We start from the raw sequence: 22,109 nt of genomic DNA, 5'->3' as shown, positions 1-22,109 counted from the left end.
TAATTTTGATACCCAAGTTTCTGAGTTGGGAGAAAACTTTCAACATGGTGGAGAAGAGTATAGTTTCTGTAGTGAATGATATGTTTAAGGGCTGTTGATTTAAAGTGCGATTAATTATATATAAAAAAAATGTACGCAATTGTTCATGTCCCCAGACTGTAATAAAGGATGTTCCTACCATCGGAGCAATTCAAGCTTAAAGTACAAACTGTTTTCAGCAGGGGGCAGTGAGCGAAACTCCAGCTGTACAGGCAATGCGCAGCTGTACACACAACAAACCAAACTCAGGCTTGCTTGACTGAGACAGCACAAGGATGCGTTCTTGCATTTAAAAACAGCTGGACAGAGCACAATTCCAAATGCAGGGATTTCGAGATGTGTTTTTCAAACTATGTTTAACTTTATACAGCGACCTAAAAAAGCTATGATGATGCAAGGCAACCAAGGTGAGATGTGCATGTATACACAGACATGTCCTTAGAAAAGTCCTTACAAACATTCTCGAACAGATTGACGAATTCAATTTGCAAAATGGATTGCAATGCCAGTGATGGGCCTGTCTTCAATAATATGGAAATAAACAATACACTGCCTTCTAAAGCCAACGATGCAACTGCATTTCATGTAATTAATTTCCATTAAAATTTAATCGATTGACAACCCTAATAGGTTTTACTAATTTTTCTAAATGCAGCTACATTGTTATTGCTTGCCGTTTTGGTTATATACATTTACGTTTATTAGGAGCCATTTGATGTTTATTGTTAGTATTTTCTCTGTGTAAAAAAAATATGTATTTGACCAAAATTCCATTATCGTCAGCAAGCTGACTAACATATTACGGTTCAAAAATAAAAGTTCTCTAAGAAATATGCAAGAATGAACCTGATGTCATCCATGTTTCCATGTCTCTACGACAACAAATCACTTGAATGTGACGTACTCGAAAGTACGACTTCAGAAGTGGCAAGTAGGATAATTCCGATAGCATGTAAAGGCAGCATAAAGGCAAATTATGTAACAAAGAAAATAAGAGAAGTTGTGTTTCTCTTCAGTAGTGAGTCCAACCTCATGTTTAATTAAATTTGACTTTTTTTTTTACATTGCTTAGAGCCTACCCCCATGTCACTATAATATCCTGGTCCCTAGATATAGCTTGGGTCCTTTCTTCAATTCAAGTATATGGAATTTTTTCACCCATTTTTTATCCTTCAGGTGAAAATTGTTTGGTTGTGATCTCTTAGAAGAAATAGCCACCTCTCAAGAAGCCACTAAATTTGAGGAATAATCTAACTTGATAGGTGCAGTTAATTTAATATAAGTCAGTTACTGTGGTGTAGTTCATAGTAGCCAATGCAGATATGAATAGTTAGAATAGGTTAGTTAATATAGGTTAAAGTATATGAAAAGTCTATATACTCACATGCTGTTTCAGAACCAGATTTTTTACCCCCTCCATCACAAACTGGGAGCCGGTGTTCATCACCCTTGAGAAAAGTCTAAAATACAACAAGCAGGCCATTATAATTTTGCATTCAAAATACTATGGCACCAACAAAAGGATTCACATTTTGGGAATTCAATTTGGTGTAGCCTTTTACCCCATTGGTTTCACTCCACTGCTCCCATAATTGGCTGGTGCTGCAGCCATCTTGGTGAATGCTCTGGAAAATAGATTATATAAGTTGCAACACTTCTGTTCTCATCTTTCTGCTGCATTGAATGTAGTAACAAGGCAAGTGTGAAAAGTGTGTTATGATGTGATTGTTGACAATGGTCAGCACTTACTTCCACTGCTTTATGTAGTTAAGTGCGGATAAGTCACAGCCTGCATCCACCATAGCTTTCTTATACTGCTCTAGATCCGCCTAAAAGGAACAAAATGTCTTTGCCTCAAACTTTCATTTATTTAAAACTCAACTGTCAAAGATAAAAAAAAACAAAAATCCAACAGTTCAAAAGGGATTGTTTTTCTAGAATGACATATAGCTCATTATCCATTTGCATTCATCAGAAGGAAATTCCTGTTTGGGACATAGTGGTCTGCACCACATGAGTGAGAAGACCGTTTTGATGTCACCAACCTCATTTCTGCCTCAGAAAACAAACAAAAAATTGCTGTTTTTGGAGTTTAAACAAATACTTAGCCAACAATAATCTCTGCCGGTTCAGGAGGACACAGATGAAAGAAATGATATCGAAAGACGTGGAAAAAGAGTTCCTGCTCGACTTCAGCTGTCAACTCTGAACACACCATTCTTCTTTGGAAGTCAAAGCTTTTACAGCCTGCACTGATCAACATGATAGAGAATGACTGCAGGGTCCTTGCCCACAGCACTGTCCAGTGTGTTTTCTCTAGAGTGAAAGAACTAAACTCCAGGGGTGAAACCGCCATCCCAGCTTGGTCCCATGGGTCTGTCCCCTTCATCGGAAGAACTCATACCATCAATCCTACGGCCATTTAAGTAATATCCGAAAAGGTCTTGCCATCATCAGAACAATTCTGTTTTATCAAGGTACAAGAGTAATAACTTTTGGCCACTGCATCAAAGGGTGTCAGTGTTCCTCAAATCTGCGCTGCATGTGTCCCAAAGAATAACAAGGCTTTTGAAGACAGTCTGAAAGTACAGGGCTTAAGAACCCGGGCTGAGCTTCATAGGGAGCAGCCGTAATATTGTTGGTTTGATGTTTCCCTATGCATTTGCCACTGATTATAATAAAGTGTGGTGTTACCGAAAGTGCACATCAGGGTAGCCCACCACAATCAACCTCAATAGAAGACATCACCAATCTATGCTTTAGGATTATTTATCTAGGAATCTTGAAGGGATAGTTGAACCAAAAATGTAAATTCTGTCATCATTTACTCACCCTCATGTGGTTCCAAACCAGACTTTCTTTGCTCCGTGATGCTAGGAGATGCTAGACAGACTTTAAGGGACTTACAGTCTCAGTCAGAAAGTCATACTGGTTTGGAATGACATGAGGGTGAGTAAATGATGAAAGAATAATATCCTTTAACCCTTATATTGTGTTATTTTCAAAACTGACCAATAAACTTTTTTTTTTTTTTTTTTTGAAAACTGTAGTTTATTTCATCCAGTTGGAATAAAATTCCATGACTTTGTTCACACAGGGCATCTGAACACACAACAATTTTTTTTTTTTAGATAATTTTCATAAACTTTTATTAGTTTTATTTCACTTTGCTTCACCTGTGGTGTTCCCAGTCTAAAGTGATGGTCCATTGGAAATAAATGGATTAGACCAGAGGTTTTCAATGCGTGGGGCGCGCATTCCCAGGGGGGTGCTAGAGCATGTCAGGGGAGGCGCGGGTGTGGTACAAATTTTATTAAATAATGAATGTGTGTGTGTGTGTGTGTGTGTGTGTATGTGTATGTGTATGTGTATGTGTATATATATATTTTGAGTTGTGCTCAAAAGTTTGCATACCCTGGGAGAAATTGTGAAATTTTGGCATTGATTTTGAAAATATAACTGATCATGCAAAAAACTGTTTTTTATTTAAGGATAGTGATCATATGAAGCCATTTATTATCACATAGCTGTTTGGCTCCTTTTTAAATCATAATGGTAACAGAAATCACCCAAATGGCCCTGATCAAAAGTTTAAATACCCTTGAATGTTTGGCCATGTTACAGACACACAAGGTGACACACACAGGTTTAAATGGCAATTAAAAGGTTAATTTACTCATTGAATATTTATACACAGACACTAATTGCAGTTTAAAAAGCCACAGGTGTGGGAAATTAACCTTTTAATTGCCATTTAAACCTGTGTGTGTCACCTTGTGTGTCTGTAACACAGCCAAACATTCAAGGGTATGTAAACTTTTGATCAGGGCCATTTGGGTGATTTCTGTTACCATTATGATTTAAAAAGGAGCCAAACAACTATGTGATAATAAATGGCTTCATATGATCACTATCCTTAAATAAAAGATTTTGCATGATCAGTCATATTTTCAAAATCAATGCCAAAATCTCAATTTCTGCCAGGGTATGCAAACTTTTGAGCACAACTGTATATATATATATATATATATATGAGTTTAACAATTATATTATATTTAAAACTTTATTTAAACAGTTCTGAAAATATTAGGCAAAAAATATATAAATATTTCTCAAGAATCTTTGATGAAGATTCTCTGATATTTGTCAAGCCAATAAAGCAGATGTGAAATATTAGTCTGCAATTACAATGGCGTTGTTTCTGAGACCACCAAATAAGAATCCTTCAGTTTCAGGGGTCAAACCCAAAAGATGACGATTCGATGAGCAGTATTTAAGTTTAGGATTTACATGGACAGGATCCATTGATGCACCACGACCTTTATGTGTCGTCTGCCAGGAGATTTTAGCTAATGACAGCATGCGACCTGCTAAACTCCGCAGACACCTTGACACCAAGCATGCTGAGGTAGCGGGAAAACCTCCTGGGTTTTTCCAAAGAAAACTTCAAGCCTTTCAAGGTCAGAAAAAAGTTGTCGGAGAATTTGTCAAATTAAATGTAAAGGCCACGGAATCTTCATATCACGTTGCGCTGCGTATTGCCAAGGCGGACAAAGCACATAACATCGGAGAGACATTGATTCTGCAGCAGCCAAAGATATGTGATCCTTGATGGTAAGAGAGGCAGCAGCTTCTAAGCTTGAATATATTCCACTCTCTGACAGCACAGTGGGTCGGCGCATCTCTGACATGACACAGGATGTGAAAGAGCAAGTGTTAGTCAGCATCAGGCACAGCCCATTTTTTGCACTCCAGATCGACGAATCCCATGATGTGGCCATATGTGAGGTACGTGAAAAACATGGGCATTCAAGAAGAGTTTCTATTCAGTAGTCCTTTGCCCGCCCACCCACACACATACCTACACAAACACACACACACACACACACACACACACACACGTTGGTGCGGATATCCTTATGAGGACTCTCCATAGACGTAATGATTTTTATACTGTACGAACTACAGATTCTATCCCCTAACCCTACCCCTAAACCTAACCCTCACAAAAAACTTTCTGCATTTTTACATTTTCAAAAAACATTGTTTAGTATGTTTCAAGCGAACTGAATTATGGGGACACTAGAAATGTCCTCATAAACCACATTTATAGCATAATACCCTTGTAAATGCCAGTTTGTAACATAAAAAAGTGTCCTAGTAAACCACCCAAACCCGCACACACACACACACACACACACACACACACACACACTCCTCTCTGTTACAGATCTTCTGACTGAGATGGACCGTTATTGGAATATCAAATTGTTCTTTTTTTCCTTCTTTTTTTGTTACTAGGAACTAGCATTTTTTTTGTTCTATTTTTACTCCACCACTGTAAAAATGATATAATATAAAACCTTTTCTTGTTAAACAATAAATGATAAAAATTATTAAATAATGTAAAGCAATTGTCTGACAATCTGTTCAGATGGGTTTGTGTGGATGTTGGGGGGGCATGTGTTACAAAGGAGGCCCACTGTCTTTGACTTTGAAAACCCCTGGATTAGACTACAAAAAAAGAAATGTTAAGTGTTCAGGAGCATCCCAATCCTTTAGATGAGCACATGTGGATGTGTGTTTGCCACAAGGACACAAAGTCCTCGGACATGCGCGCATGCGCACACACACACACACACACACACACACACACACACACACACACACACACACACACACACACGGTGTGTTGAGCACACTTTTGTGCATCGTCTTTCCGTGTAAATTGTTTTTTTTTCTCCCCAATTTGGAATGCCCAATTCCCAATACGCTCTAAGTCCTCGTGGTGGCATAGTGACTCACCTCAATCCGGGTAGCGGAGGGCAAATCTCAGTTGCCTCCACGTCTGAGACCGTCAATCCGCGCATCACATCACGTGGCTTGTTGAGCGCGTTACTGCGGAGACATAGCGTGTGTGGAGGCTTCACGCCATCCACCGAGGCATCCACGCACAATTCACCACGCGCCCCACTGAGAGCGAACCACATTACAGCGACTACGAGGAGGTTACCCCATGTGACTCTACCCTCCCTAGCAACCAGGTCAATTTGGTTGCTTAGGAGACCTGGCTGGAGTCACTCAGCAAGCCCTGGGATTCACAAACTCATGAACTCCAGGGGTGGTAGTCAGCGTCATTACTCGCTGAGCTACCCAGGCCCCCTTCCATGTACACTCTTTGAGGTATATTTCAAGATCTACTTATCATATTATGTTGTCTTTGGGCTCGTTTGTCATAGTCTGCTGTAAGTTATGATATGTCATTGTCTATGTTACAGTTGAAGTCAGAAGTTTACATACACTTAGGTTGAAGTCATTAAAACTCATTTTTTAACCATTCCACAGATTTCATATTAGCAAACTATAGTTCTGGCAAGTCATTTAGGACATCTGTTCCAACAATTGTTTACAGACAGATTGTTTCACTTTTAACTGACTATATCACAATTCCAGTGGGTCAGAAGTTTACATACACTAAGTTAACTGTGCCTTTAAGCAGCTTGGGAAATTCCAGAAAATGATGTCAAGCCTTTAGACAATTAGCTTCTGAAAGGAAGTGTACTGAATTGGAGGTGTACCTGTGGATGTATTTTAAGGCCTACCTTCAAACTCAGTGCTTCTTTGCTTGACATCATGGGAAAATCAAAATAAATCAGCCAAGACTGCAGAAAAAATGTTTTGGACCTCCACAAGTCTGGTTCATCCAGACTGTACAAACAATAGTATAAAAACCATGGGACCACGCAGCCATCATACAGCTCAGGAAGGAGACACATTCTGTCTCCTAGAGATGAATGTAGTTTGGTGCGAAAAGTGCAAATCAGTCCCAGAACAACAGCAAAGGACCTTGTGAAGATGCTGGAGGAAACAGGTAGACATGTATCTATATCCACAGTAAAACGAGTCCTATATCAACATAACATGAAAGGCTGCTCAGCAAGGAAGAAACCACTGCTCCAAAACCACCATAAAAAAGCCAGACTACAGTTTGCAAGTGCACATGGGGACAAAGATCTTACTTTTTGGAGAAATGTCCTCTGGTCTAATGAAACAAAAATTTAACTGTTTGGCCATAATGGCCATTGTTATGTTTGGAGGAAAAAGGGTGAGGGTTGCAAGCCGAAGAACACCATCCCAACCGTGAAGCATGGGGGTGGCAGCATCATGTTGTGGGGGTGCTTTGCTGCAGGAGGGACTGGTGCACTTCACAAAATAGATGGCATCACGAGGAAGGAAAATTATGTGGATATATTGAAGCAACATCTCAAGACATCAGCCAGGAAGTTAAAGCTCGGCTGCAAATGGGTCTTCCAAATGGACAATGACCCCAAGCATATCTCCAAAGTTGTGGCAAAATGGCTTAAGGACAACAAAGTCTAGGTACTGGAGTGGCCATCACAAAGCTCTGACCTCAATCCGATAGTAAATTTGTGGGCAGAACTGAGAAAGTTTGTGCGAGCAAGGAGGCCTACAAACCTGACTCAGTTACACCAGTTCTGTCTGGAGGAATGGGACAAAATTCCAGCAACTTATTGTGAGATGCTTGTGGAAGACTACCCAAAAAGTCTGGCCAAAGTTAAACAATATAAAGGCAATGCTACCAAATACTAACAAAGTGGATGTAAACTTCTGACTCACTGGGAATGTGATGAAAGAAATAAAAGCTGAAATAAATAATTCTATCTACTATTATTCTGACATTTCACATTCTTAAAATAGTGTTCCTAACTGACCTAAGACAGGGAATGTTTTCTACGATTAAATGTCAGGAATTGTGAAAAACTGAGTTTAAAAGTATTTGGCTAAGGTTTATGTAAACTTCTGACTTCAACTGTATATGTATGTTTCAGGAAGTAATAAGGAAAACCGTGCCAAAAAGACACTCCTGTTTATCATATTTATTTGCGTCTGTGGGAATTTCATACACTAAAACTCACTACAGTTTGGCCTCTGAGTGAAACAAATTAGCTCATTGTATTTATCTAATTGAGACCTTTCCAATGATATATAACACATGGCTATGTCATTTTTTTATGTTTTTGCCAACTCTGAATATAATTGTTGTGATAACAAATTTGCAAATTATGAGAACCAAACAGTTCTTATTTGTCAGCTAATTAAAAAGCTTTATTTAAGAATAGGTAGGATCAGCTATATGCATTGTAAAGTCCAGATTCTAAGATTTAAAATGACACCTATATTGTTTAGATCAAACAAGTGGTTATTAATTGATTACATACATACATATATATATATATATATATATATATATATATATATATATATATATATATATATATATATATATTTGTTGTTTTTTTTTTTTGTTTTTTTCTGCAGGGAGTGCCCCCACTAGCCTGGTACAAGCTCAGTTCTATCAATAAAAAAAAACAAAACAAAAAAAAAACAAATTATATATATATAATTTAAATATGTAAAAAAACAAAAGTACAGAACCTGTCAAAATTACTACAAAAAGAAGTTGACAAAAAGGTCTAATGCAATATCTTGGGATAATATATGCAATATGAGAGGTTTATGAACAATCTTAGTGGGCTGGTGATTTTTGACCGGGAACTCAAAAGGTGATAGCACAAAAGAACACAACACAAGGGTTAAAGTCATTGTTTACTCACCCCTGTGTTGTTATAACCCCGTATTACTTTCTTTTTCTTAACACAAAGAGAGAAGTTGTGAAAAAAATTGTGCTCAATGATGTCATACAATGGCAGTTTATTGTGACCACCTCTTCAAGCTTTAAAAGGACACAAAATATAATTCAGAAGTCTAATAAATTATTGTATGCGACTAATGTCTTGTTCTGAATGAATGCAATAAGGTTTGGTGAGAAACAAACCGGAATCTAATGCATTATTACGCAAAACTCTTTGCCGACCGTTGATCTCCTGTGTGTGTTCATGAGTCGTCACAAGCTTTAGAGCTCCTTGCACAAGAGCAACAGCAGTTACGTTGCCGCCGCGAAGTGTGGCGTTCAAGCGAAAACACGCTTTATTTTGCTACAACAGGATCATCAGCGATATTAACAACAGAAAACACAACATAGCAGCACACAAACCAGAGAACAGAACTTACAAAACACGTCTGAAGAGTCTGTAGTTGAAAAATAGATGCATTTCAATGCCTAGCCTTATTTGTTTGAGTCCTTAATCAAACACAGAGATGGGGCAAAAGGTAGCTACAGTCACACCGTGTCCTACTCAGGCGCCAAACGACATGCAATAAAGGTTATCTTCTCTATGTTAATCAGAGTTTTTGTCCTAAGCAGCTGTGACAAGAAATTCTGTCGACTGCTTTGTTTCTATATTTGGCATCGCGCGGGGTTTACACACCTGACGTTATGAACTGGCACCGGTCCAAAATCATTATGATAACTTTATATTTGAAGCCAGCATCTCACTTGTTGGTTAAAACTACTTGATTTTGGCCAAAAATTTTACACCTACCGACTGTTTTCGTGGAGGTCTGACACACACACACACACACACACACACACACACACCGGTTCAGAATAGAGGTGACATTCATTCCCGCTCCCTCCGCCTTTCTCTCTGGTTCGTCCACTTTAATTTCAGCAAGCAAAGCCTCCAAAGAACTGCGGTCTCCTGTACTCTCTGTCTGACTATACTGTAACATCTGGGTGTGTACGTGTAGCTACCCTCAGCCTCCTCCATGACACTGTGTGATTGAGGACTTTGGTTCAAACAAATAAGGCTAGGCATAGAAATGCATCTATTTTTCAACTACAAACTCTTCAGACATGTTTGTATGTTCTGCTCTCTGGTTTGTGTGCAGTTATGTTGTGTTTTCTGTTGTTAATATCGCTGGTGGTCCTATTGAAGTGAAATAAAAAGTTTTTTCACTTGAACGCCCCAACTAGCGAGTGGCAGAGTAACTACTGTTGCTCTTGTGGTCTTAAGCTCAAGCAGACTCATGAACATGCACAGGAGATCAACAGTCGGTGAAGAGTTTAGCTTAATAATATGTTAGATTTCGGTTTGTGTCTCACCAAACCTTATCGTATTCCTTCAGAACAAGTTGAGTTGCATACAATCATTTATTAGACTTCTGAATTATACTTTTGTGTCCTTTTGAAGCTTGAAGAGGTGGTCACCATAAACTGCCATTGTATGACATCGCTGAGCACATGTTCACATTTTCTCCCTTTGAGTTAAGAAAAAGAAAGAAAGTCATATGGGGTTATTACAACACAGGGGTGAGTAAACAATGACTGAATTTTCATTTTTGAATCAACTATACTGTATTTAAAGCTTGTTGCAGGATATTTTAACTTCTTATTTATGGATACTCTTTGGTGTGGGGCTTTACCTCAGATGGGGGCTGCTGGGAAGTGATGTAGTAGATCAAAAACAGCCGCATCTTATCCTCTGCTGTTCCAGCTACCAATAAGAAAAACATTTATACAATAATGAAAACGCATCCAAGTTCATTTAAATTCAAGAATAAACCAAACTAGAGTTTGTTAGTGTTTTCCCACTAACGCTGAAACGTGATCATCAAATCAAACATTAAACTTGACTGAACAATAACGCACTGTGTATTCTGAACACTTGAAAAATAACTGATCATTATCATTATAGTTAGCATAGTGGCCATTCCTGTGTACTCATAAGAAGCCTATGAACCTAAAGAGGACCCTGTGGAGATCAAGAAGCTGTGTCCTCTTGAAACCTCTTAGTACTGGCAGAAGAGAAAACAAATTTCATCCTGTGGTAGCATCACAGATAGCCTTTAAAGCAGACCGCTTCCCCCCAGGGATGTGATGTATTTCAGTCCTCTAAACTGGAAAAATGGCTGGATGATGATAAGGTGTGGGATAGAGTCTCATTAGAGAATGGGGTATGAGTTACTCATTCAATTAGTTTAGTTTGATCTCTTTAATGATGAGGCTGGTCTTGGTAAAACAAAATTTTACGATAGAGAGGCAGAATGCCATGCTTGGAGGGATAAAGTGGTGTTTGGAATACGATCAAACTTGAAGACCAGTTAACAATTCAAGGCTTATTAAAGCAAACCATGTTGGGCCATGCAGTGTTACAGTTACAGTGATTTTAACACAGTTAAGGGGTACTGTCAGGAACAACACAAAGTTAAACAAGGTTGACAAACAACGTTACAATGAAATAATTATTATCATCACTATGTTTTTTATTATTATCTAGCATTATTACATTAGTGCTGTCAAAGAAAACAAGTTAACACATGCGATTAATTAAATATGTTTATAGTCATTAATGTTTTTCACCGTTAACACATTTATTTCATTTTAAGTAATCTGATTAAAATATGGGGCATGCATTTCTCAGTAAATTTATTTATTTATTTACAGATAATTAACCTAACCCCTTATAAATGAAACCCAGAGGGCTGTTTAACAAAAGTAATTTGTATGGTGAAATTTAAGTTCCACAAGCCCCACTGTCATTCGTAAAATTGGTAATGTGAAAACCAGCGAAGAATAGCAGGATTACATCCAAAAGGTTTGGGAAAAATTACTATTGAATTATTGCAGACTTGCATTTCTGCGTTTGGATGCAGTTTTTAAAAAAAAAAATTTTTTATTTTTATCCCCTTTTCTCTCAATTTGGAATGCCCAATTCCCACTACTTAGTAGGTCCTCGTGGTGGCGCGGTTACCCATCTCAATCCGGGTGGCGGAGGACAAGTTTCAGTTGCCTCTGCTTCTGAGACAGTCAATCCATGCATCTTATCACGTGGCTCGCTGTGCATGACACCGCAGAGACTCGGGAGTGAGAGCGAGAGCGAGAACCACTAATCGCGACCACGAGGAGGTTACCCCATGTGACTCTACCCTCCCTAGCAACCAGGCCAATTTGATTGCTTAGGAGACCTGGCTGGAGTCACTCAGCACACCCTGGATTCGAGCTTGCGACTCCAGGGGTGGTAGTCAGCAGTCCCCTCATCTTGATGCAGTTTAAGAATATAGAGAATATAGAAAGGCCACAGTTGCATAAATCTTCCAGTGCCATTTTATAGCACAATATGCACAAATTGCCGAATCCAGCAATTACATATATATTTAGTTTTCCATCTTAAAAAGGAAATTAATGCATTAACTGAATGTGATAAAATGAAGAATAATCACAATTAGAATATTTTAACCTATTGACGGCCCTAAGGATTACTATAAATGGTTTTTAGCAACTTACCACATAAATATAAAATTCAACTTACAGGTGCATCTCAATAAATTAGAATGTCGTGGAAAAGTTCATTTATTTCAGTAGTTCAACTCAAATTGTATAAATAAATTCATATTAAATAAATTCAATGCACACAGACTGAAGTAGTTTAAGTCTTTGGTTCTTTTAACTGTGATGATTTTGGCTCACATTTAACAAAAACCCACCAATTCACTATCTCAAAAAATTAGAATATTTTGACATGCCAATCAGCTAATCAACTCAAAACACCTGCAAAGGTTTCCTGAGCCTTCAAAATGGTCTCTCAGTTTGGTTCACTAGGCTACACAATCATGGGGAAGACTGCTGATCTGACAGTTGTCCAGAAGACAATCATTGACACCCTTCACAAGGAGGGTAAGCCACAAACATTCATTGCCAAAGAAGCTGGCTGTTCACAGAGTGCTGTATCCAAACATGTTAACAGAAAGTTGAGTGGAAGGAAAAAGTGTTGAAGAAAAAGATGCACAACCAACCGAGAGAACCGCAGCCTTATGATTGTCCAGCAAAATCGATTTAAGAATTTGGGTGAACTTCACAAGGAATGGACTGAGGCTGGGGTCAAGGCATCAAGAGCCACCACACACAGACGTGTCAAGGAATTTGGCTACAGTTGTCGTATTCCACTCCTGAACCACAGACAACATCAGAGGCGTCTTACCTGGGCTAAGGAGAAGAACTGGACTGTTGCCCAGTGTTCCAAAGTCCTCTTTTCAGATGAGAGCAAGTTTTGTATTTCATTTGGAAACCAAGGTCCTAGAGTCTGGAGGAAGGGTGGAGAAGCTCATAGCCCAGGTTGCTTGAAGTCCAGTGTTAAGTTTCCACAGTCTGTGATGATTTGGGGTGCAATGTCATCTGCTGGTGTTGGTCCATTGTGTTTTTTGAAAACCAAAGTCACTGCACCCGTTTACCAAGAAATGTTGGAGCACTTCATGCTTCCTTCTGCTGACCAGCTTTTTAAAGATGCTGATTTCATTTTCCAGCAGGATTTGGCACCTGCCCACACTGCCAAAAGCATCAAAAGTTGGTTAAATGACCATGGTGTTGGTGTGCTTGACTGGCCAGCAAACTGACCAGACCTGAACCCCATAGAGAATCTATGGGGTATTGTCAAGAGGAAAATGAGAAACAAGAGACCAAAAAATGCAGATGAGCTGAAGGCCACTGTCAAAGAAACCTGGGCTTCCATACCACCTCAGCAGTGCCACAAACTGATCACCTCCACGCCACGCCGAATTGAGGCAGTAATTAAAGCAAAAGGAGCCCCTACCAAGTATTGAGTACATATACAGTAAATAAACATACTTTCCAGAAGGCCAACAATTCACTAAAAATGTTTTTTTTATTGGTCTTATGATGTATTCTAATTTTTTGAGATAGTGAATTGGTGGGTTTTTGTTAAATGTGAGCCAAAATCATCACAATTAAAAGAACCAAAGACTTAAACTACTTCAGTCTGTGTGCACTGAATTTATTTATTACACGAGTTTCACAATTTGAGTTGAATTACTGAAATAAATTAACTTTTCCACGACATTCTAATTTATTGAGATGCACCTGTATGTGCAGTAAGAGATGTGCATACACTGGCTATTTTACCGTGACTTTGAAATATGGCTCATCCAAACAGCTAGTACCATCCATTTGATGAATGTTAACAAACAAGTAAAATTGTTGTTACACTACGGTTTATGATGAAATGTTACGTTAAAATGATTAATATTAGGTCATATATAGTTTAAATAAATGCACACATAGCTAGGCTAAGTCACTAGTTAAATAAGTTCTGGGCTTTCCTGGTCCAGGTACACATTATGAGTCAGGTAATAATAAATAATATGTTTTATTTATAAAGCGCCTTTTCCAAGCTCAAGGACGCTATACAAAGACATAATAACATGAATCAACAATACAATACACAACAGTAACAGTAACAACAACAATAACAGCACAGCAATGCTAGTCAGAGGTATACAGATAATACTGAAAGGAGTGTTCAGGTCATTAGATATTTAAGCCATTTGGCCAAGCAGGCCCAGGCACACAGCAACATTCATTTCATTAGCATTATGCCACTCATCCAGTGGCCCAGGCACACCTAGCTATAGTAGCATACTCTCAGTGCACATGGCTATTTGGAGCAGAAGTAGTACACAAGTCTTGGAGATAGATCTGCTTGGTTGGGGGGTTGTGTTTTGTGTGTATGTGTTATGCATCTGTGCAGCTTCCCTGCTATGTTGGGGGATTGTATGTATGTCTGTTTATCATACACGCTTGATGCAACATGCCTTATGTTTTGTCTAACTGTGCAGCAACAGCAGCATGTCCACATGCTTAACTTAGAATGTCTGTGTATGTTCTAGTAGTAGCAAGTCCCCGTACTTGCTCTGCAGCAACAGCAGCAGTGTAGCATATCTAGTCCACCAAGACCAATTTTCTATCAATATGTCATACCCACATTAATATGCTAAATTTTTCCAAGAGTTGTCATGACTAAACTTAAGGAAGACTCACCGTCAGGATCACTTATAATGTCCAGCAGAGATTTATCGAGAGTGGACTTGCTCATGAGCTTCTCCTCGTACTCAAAGTACACATCCAGCTTACGGCTCTAAAGACAGACAGGGAAATTTAGAGGAAAAATATGCAGCTCTACCTCGCAGGAATAATAAGATGCTGTGAATATGTAACCCAAGAGATGAAAAACATTTTTCTCATGGTGCACTGACCTTGATGTGGTCCAAAACTGCAGTGGCAACATTGGTGTGGAGGTCAATCAGTCTCTTCTTTTCCAGAAGCTCAGGAAGAGAACTGTTTAGAAAAAGGAGCACAGTGTTATCCAACTCTATATGCATAGAGTCAGACAGAGGTACATCAGTAGGCCTTTTGTGAATACAATGACTAATACATATTTATAACAGCTCTCCGGCAACATGAGACAAGTACTGGATGTAATTAGATTATATTAAGATATATTTCATATACATAATTTAATAAAAACAAACTTAAATTCCGGGTGGGAGGTTCACCTTTTCTTGTAAATGGGACTGAAAGATTTGACCTGCCACTCTCAGCCAAGAAAATAACCATGTTATTGAGATAAAATATAATTTTCTGTTAATATAAAACTATTCTAGGGATAATATACAGTCAGCCGGTCATTATCATTAAATAAACCTAAACAGAGTGATCAGGACCTCGACAAGAAGCGGAGGGGTCTTGTATCATCCTGATGGGGTTTATTTTGTGATAATAATCAGCTGACTTTATTATCCTGCTTTTTACACATCTACTAAACAAATTCAATAAATGGACATGAAATATTAATGAGTTTTAAATTATTTTATCATGTGAAGAAAGAAAGTGGAATGCTACAAGAAACTTGGAACTGGCGCAGTGTACAAAATTGGTTGTCAGGGACAGCAGACAAATATACAGTTTAGCGGTCAGTAAACAAAAATATCTGACAGCAGAATGCCATGATTGACAAATCAGAATAGAGTGTAAAAGAAAGACATTTAATAATACAAAATATCTATCAATATAAATGTGTAAATGTGCTTCATGGTACGAAGGAATATCTTGTCACTTACCTGACGGCTGAGGTAAGTTTGGCAGTGTTATCTGACAACATACTAATGGCTCCGTCATCCTCCCCTTCTAATCCCTTCGAAGAAAACCATATACCCGTGTTACTGGCATCTTATCACAGCTACCATGCAACAATTGCTTCATATATTATTTCGTATCACCCTCTTTAGACTCAACAAATATCAAACCGCATCACTGTGTCCTACCATGATGCTTTTGAGGCGTTTAACTTCGTCCTCTTGAGCTCGATATGTATCCAGTTCCTCCTGCACAGCTTCTGCAACCTCAGGGAATGGACTGAAACAGTGAATGGAAATCAATTAAATACTTTTAATTCAGTTGAGGCTAAATGCAATTTAGCTGTCCTAATAAATCTTTATAAATTAGTGGATATATTCTGAAAGCAGGAATGGAACTAAAACAGTTTGCGAAACAGAGAGAAACTTACAACTGTTTTCATCTTCCAATAATTAATAGCACATACCAATCTTTGTAAATATTGACAAACACAGCAACAGCAGACATACCATTGCAGTGAATTAAGACAACTAGGCATGTTCGCCCATCAAACCTTTACACATTTACCAGTACAAGCAAAATTTTGGCAATACATATTAAAAATGCTGTTAGAAAAAGAAACATCAAATGCTAGCCTGACTTAGGTCGTGAAAACAAAACTTTGCAGTTTTAAAGCTGAAGTGTGTAATTCCTTGCCACTTGCACCTCCCAAATGTAATTAAAAAATAAACATTATTTTCAAACAGCTTTCACGAATACTTCCCTCATTTGCCGTTTATCGAACAAACAAATAGTACCACCCAAAACTCATGCCATTGGTTAAGTCAAGATGCTCCAACAGAGCAATATTTTTATAGCACCAAAGAGACACAACGTTTAGAGTTTTTGAGGAAATCAACCAACAAATGGCTTCTTTACAGTTGTCTACATAGCAAGCTGCAATTGAATAAAGTAACTTATCGAAAAAGTTACAAACTTTAATAAATATGTAGTATTCTTTGAATGCACCAGCAGTGTACGGGGCCTCTTCTTGTTTCTATTACATGAAAAAAATTCCACAAAGAGAATTGTGATGGCGCAAATGAATTATTCAGTCAGAGATTCACTTTTGAACTAGTGATAGACCGATATATCGGCCAGGCCCATTAATCAGCAGATATTTGGCCATTTTGCAATTATCGGCATCGGCCGATAACTGAGACAGTCTGGCCAATTAACAGAAGTGTTAACTTTCCCTTTTGTCATTTCCAAAATCTACCAATAGATTTGTCAATGGATAGTCAAAATGTTCTGTTTTCAAGTTTTTTCTTTTAAGTTTATGCAAAATTGAGTAAATATTGCATAAAATAAGTGTTTGTTTCACTTTAAAAAATTTGTGTACATCTGATTTGCTGTTGTTAAATTGTATTATGTTTATCTGCATTAATATTGGCTATAGGCCATCCTGCTCCAGATATCGGTTTGGGCATCGGCCATTGAAAAACCCATATCGGTCGACTACTATTTTGAACTAATTAATTGAAACAGACTGTTTGAACTTGTGTGCTGAAATGAATAAAATTTTCCAACTCTAACACTGTTTTGCTACTGAAGTTTGATTGTCTTAACACTCTCATACTCACAAATCAAAAGACAAGGAAGGATCGCAAAAATGAATCTAATGACGCTGAAACTTATTAGCCAAATAAAAAGCATATTAAAATCATTGCTATATTCATGTTGTTGCTGAATTTTATATAAACAGCAAAATCATTGTGAATATATAATAAATATTTGATAATAAATATTGATTCGCCCAGCCCCAATTTTATTAATTACATTTATTCACAATACTAAATACTAGGAGACTGTAGAACAGAATACTAAACACTGGAATTCAGTATGCTGTAGCCTTTGAAAATAAACAATAATTAGACCAATCACAGATCAATGTGGCACATGAGTTTCATTAACAGTAGATATTTACCTTCCTTTGTGTTTTTGCCAAAATTTGTCAGCAGCAGTGAGATCATAGCTCTTCTTGTTTTTCTTTTTGGGTCGTGCCCCTGCTGGACTGGCTTCTGACCCCTGAGACTCCTCCACGCTAACCCGGTTCAGGTGGAAATCCTGATATAAACACACACACATTTATACAAATGAGTCACGCTGTTGACTAGGCCACAGAAGACCAAAATATAATACAGTCTCTAAAGTTGCTGTATAAAATTTTCAAAATTACTTTGTTACACTTTGATGTAGTGTTGTCACGTTACCAAAATATCACTAGTCGGTACAGATACCAGTGAAATTTCACAGTTCTCGATACCAATTTCAATACCACAGCAAAAATATGCTAATATGATAATGTGCTACTGAACACACCAGTTTAGTTATTTTTAATAATTTAATAATTACAGTTTAATTATTATTATTATTTTCCAGAACTCCATGTATTACAGTTTAATTTAATTTCATCATCAAAATGGTATCTAATCAATTAATTCTTAAAACTTTTAATAAGTGAAAATAGAACTTAACACATCATTGCATTTTTTCCCCAAATTTTTATTCAACAGCTGTTTTGCTTGTGATATATTGATTGATTATTATTATTAGAGTATTATTATCATTATTACAGTGAATATTACATTTTACTATACAGTTGTTATATATTTGTCACAGCTTCATCAATTTCAGGCATCTAGATTGTATTTCGAATTGTGCTTTTATTATGACGTGTTTTTTTTTTTTGCCGGATGCTTCACATTCCCGGATAAACTGTTTGCTACATGGTCCAGTGTGAAATCTCTTTACACTGGCATTTGAGTCTGACAAATGAAATGTAGGACCAGGGTTGGGGAGTAACGGAATACATGTAACGGGATTACGTATTTAAAATACAAAATATAAGTAACTGTATTCCACTCAGTTACAATTTAAATCATTGATAATTAGAATACAGTTACATTCAAAAAGTATTTTGATTACTGAAGTGATTACTTTGCATTTTATTGTCATTTGTTACATTTAATATTTATTCCTTTCAAATGGAAAACATTTATACATATAAATGATGAGATCCAAAGAGCATTTGAACATCAGTGAAACACTTTCTTATGATGTGTTACATTCATACGAGCAGACAGAGAAGTAAGTTTGGAGCAGAAGAAACAGAAATAAATGTTGTGTAAATTGTCAGCTGTACGCTAAGCTAAAATGCTATTTCTAGCCATTTTACATGCACATGTTATCAGGCACGATCATATTTTTTTATCAAGAAAATTCACATTGGATCATAATTTCTTTTTTTCCTGTAAGACCTTTGATATTAGGGCAAAAATCGTATTCTTTATAATAATTTTTTTATTGTTTCCCTGTAAAAATATCGAAAAATCCTTAAAACAATTGATCTTGTTTTAGAAACAACACTGCATAAGATATTTAGGTTTTTCAGAGAATGAATTTTTAACATGTGTATTTTGTCTTACTGTACTGGCAGAGTTTTTATAGTCAAAACAAGTGAAATCTACCAGTGCTGAAGAAGTAATCCAAAGTATTTAGAATACGTTACTGACCTTGAGTAATCTAACGGAATACGTTACAAATGACATTTTACAGCATGTATTCTGTAATCTGTAGTGGAATATATTTCAAAAGTAACCCTCCCAACCCTGTGTAGGACACAGTTTTGGAGTGTTTGTATTTTAGATTACTGGTTTGTGTGTATGTGGTAATTTTTAAATGTTATGTTTTAAATTGTATTACTGTGAAGCACTTTGTTCAACTCTGTTGTTTTAAATGCAATATAAATAAAGCTGAGATTAAAGCACAAATGGGGTGATTTTAATTATATAAATACTGTATATATTTTATATGTGCTGCATGGTTCACAATGGATAAGTGCTAGGACGTCACGATTTTAATTTGATACATTTTAAATAATTTCAGTGTACAAGGAGTAACAGAGTACACGTTCAAAATAAGCATGTGAGCATTTGAAAGCAGTCGTGTGACAGTCATACTGCACGCTAGTACCGGATAGAGTCTGTGCATGGTACTACTGGTACTGCAGAAACACTGGTATCATTACATCTTTTTTATTTTAGTATTGACTTGGTACCAAAGTACCGTTACTTTTGACAACACTACTTTGTTATCATAACAGTACTGAAACATATTGTCAGCTTTTACTCTGAATGTATGGACGATGGAATGCCTCAGAGTACTACTGGCATACAGGGGACTGAAGGCATGCTTTATTTAAACAGAAGCATTTTTGAGACCATGGGGAAAAAGAAATATACCCAAAGGATAAATGATCATTGGCACAAAAAGCAACTCTGCACGTACATTCCACATTTCATGAAACCACTTTGTCATCCATATGATAACTGCAATAACTTCATCTTTCCATAAGCTGCTACTTGGAACTACTTAAGAGTTTCCATTTGGGGAACAATTTCCATTAACACTTGTAGAAAAAAGGGGGAAAATAAGTAATAGGGCCTTAATTGCGGGTCATGTGAGTTTCTTTGAGTTCTGCTCACCAGCACATCATGAATGAGAGCCTGATATGTCCATGTGTGGTGGAGAGGAGTCGCTAGATCCAAATTACGGTCGGCAAGAACAAACAGCGGCCTCTGAAAACTGTGGGAGTGGTGGAGGGAAAGAAAGAGAGAGATAATGGAGTTATACTAAAACCATTATCTTCTAGATTTTTACAAAAAATTCCTCAAACTGTTTCTAAGCAAAGAGAAGAGCAGGGATCGACTGATCTATCTGTCTGTCTGTCTCAAAGAATTAAATACTTCACAAAAACGTATAACTTAAACTGATAGACACAGCCTCTTCATTTACTCTTAAATAGATTGTACGAGTGTGTTTTGCTCCACCTGAACTGGCCAGTGCCCATGGTGTCTCCGGTGAACAGGCTGTTCCGAGCGTCTCTCAGATTCTCTCTCAGTTTCTTGTCAAGTTTCTGTGAAAAACAGAGTTAAACTAATATTTCCTGTAGAAACGAGTAGTGCGATATGTATAAAATCAATTAATCTAATAAACTGAGCAACTTCAGGCGTTAATTTTCTCTCACATTACAGGGAGAAATTCTTTTGCTAAAAATAATCATCTAACAGATCAGCTCTCTAGAGAAAACGAGCTGAGGTTGGACCGAGTCCCACATCCAGAACAAAGAAGAATTTTGTGCCATCAGTGCAAGAGAATTAAGCGACAGTATCAGTTTGCACACTGCACCTAGCGTATGAAAATTTACAAATGCACTGTAACCCAGAGATTAGTGGAAGGTTGATCATCGAATTACTACAGCCATGATATAGCACTCAAGAGTTCATTAGACCCTCTTTACTGAGCAGGAAATGACAAAGTTGTCTCAGACTATTCATAAAGAAGGTATCAGAGGAACACTAAATAACAGATCAGTGGGTCTCTTACCACGGCTACCATTTCTGCAGCATTCCCTCTTGGACATCGGATTATTGGGACGGCACCTATGATAACAGGAAAGCTCATTCTACTGCCAATAGGAGGGTGCATTAAATATCTGCACAAAGGCTCCCAAGACAGACAAGAATGTTCAGGAGACTTTCGCTCGCACTTCAAACACAGCAATATAGGCTAGATAATTTTAACTAATTTGAAATGTTAAGTTTCTATCAAATAAAACTCTTCTTCTATTATATAAAAATCCTTTTTTCTGATTTTATTTGTATTAAGGTTAATGTAATTGAAACACATTTTCATGTATCTGCATTTTTCAACTTTCTTATTATTATTTAGCATGAAAGACAAATTGTAGAAAGTAAATTGTAAACTGACCTAATGTTAATATTCAATGCATTACCTAAATGTTTTTTTTCTCCTTTGAGAAATGCACTGAACAATTTAAGTAAAGCTCTGCCCCCCAGTGGCTTTTTGCAATGACTATCTTTTCTATCTTGATTAAATATCAAGTATTCATAAAATAATCTTAGCAGTTACTTTGTGTACAATGAGAGTAATTATCGTCTATCAACAATTCCAGCTGGATTACAAAAATGACAACATCACCATCTATGGGAAGGCATTTCAGTCAGAATGAATGTTAGTTGGGATTTTCCATTTTTGTGCTAAAGCATCTTTAAAGGTTAAGTGTGCATTTTTTTCAATGTTAAAATACTTTCTCATAACAGTAAGTAAACTATATGTATTTTGATTTTACCAAAGAGTGTAAATGCTGACCATGTTT

General features: G+C 37.2%; 1 protein-coding gene across 2 annotated transcripts in view; it reads right to left on the bottom strand.

Annotated features, from left to right (window-relative positions):
• Positions 1-22,109, bottom strand: part of LOC127455121 (sec1 family domain-containing protein 1) — a 30,806-nt gene that overhangs the window by 5,255 nt on the left and 3,442 nt on the right. For both annotated transcript variants that reach the window (XM_051722727.1, XM_051722728.1), the window contains exons 8-19: positions 21,317-21,372; positions 20,761-20,846; positions 20,416-20,515; positions 17,856-17,995; positions 16,078-16,168; positions 15,874-15,947; positions 15,010-15,091; positions 14,795-14,891; positions 10,387-10,457; positions 1,789-1,868; positions 1,602-1,664; positions 1,424-1,499 (exon numbers count right to left, since the gene is read on the bottom strand). In XM_051722727.1, the coding sequence (XP_051578687.1) occupies positions 1,424-1,499; positions 1,602-1,664; positions 1,789-1,868; positions 10,387-10,457; positions 14,795-14,891; positions 15,010-15,091; positions 15,874-15,947; positions 16,078-16,168; positions 17,856-17,995; positions 20,416-20,515; positions 20,761-20,846; positions 21,317-21,372 (1,016 nt within the window). The remainder of the gene's footprint in view (positions 1-1,423; positions 1,500-1,601; positions 1,665-1,788; positions 1,869-10,386; positions 10,458-14,794; positions 14,892-15,009; positions 15,092-15,873; positions 15,948-16,077; positions 16,169-17,855; positions 17,996-20,415; positions 20,516-20,760; positions 20,847-21,316; positions 21,373-22,109) is intronic.

This window comes from Myxocyprinus asiaticus, chromosome 17, assembly GCF_019703515.2.
Source record: "Myxocyprinus asiaticus isolate MX2 ecotype Aquarium Trade chromosome 17, UBuf_Myxa_2, whole genome shotgun sequence".
NCBI classification, from domain to species: domain Eukaryota; kingdom Metazoa; phylum Chordata; class Actinopteri; order Cypriniformes; family Catostomidae; genus Myxocyprinus; species Myxocyprinus asiaticus.
The sequence above is the reverse complement of the archived record's forward strand: the minus strand, read 5'-3'. Positions and strand labels throughout refer to the sequence as shown.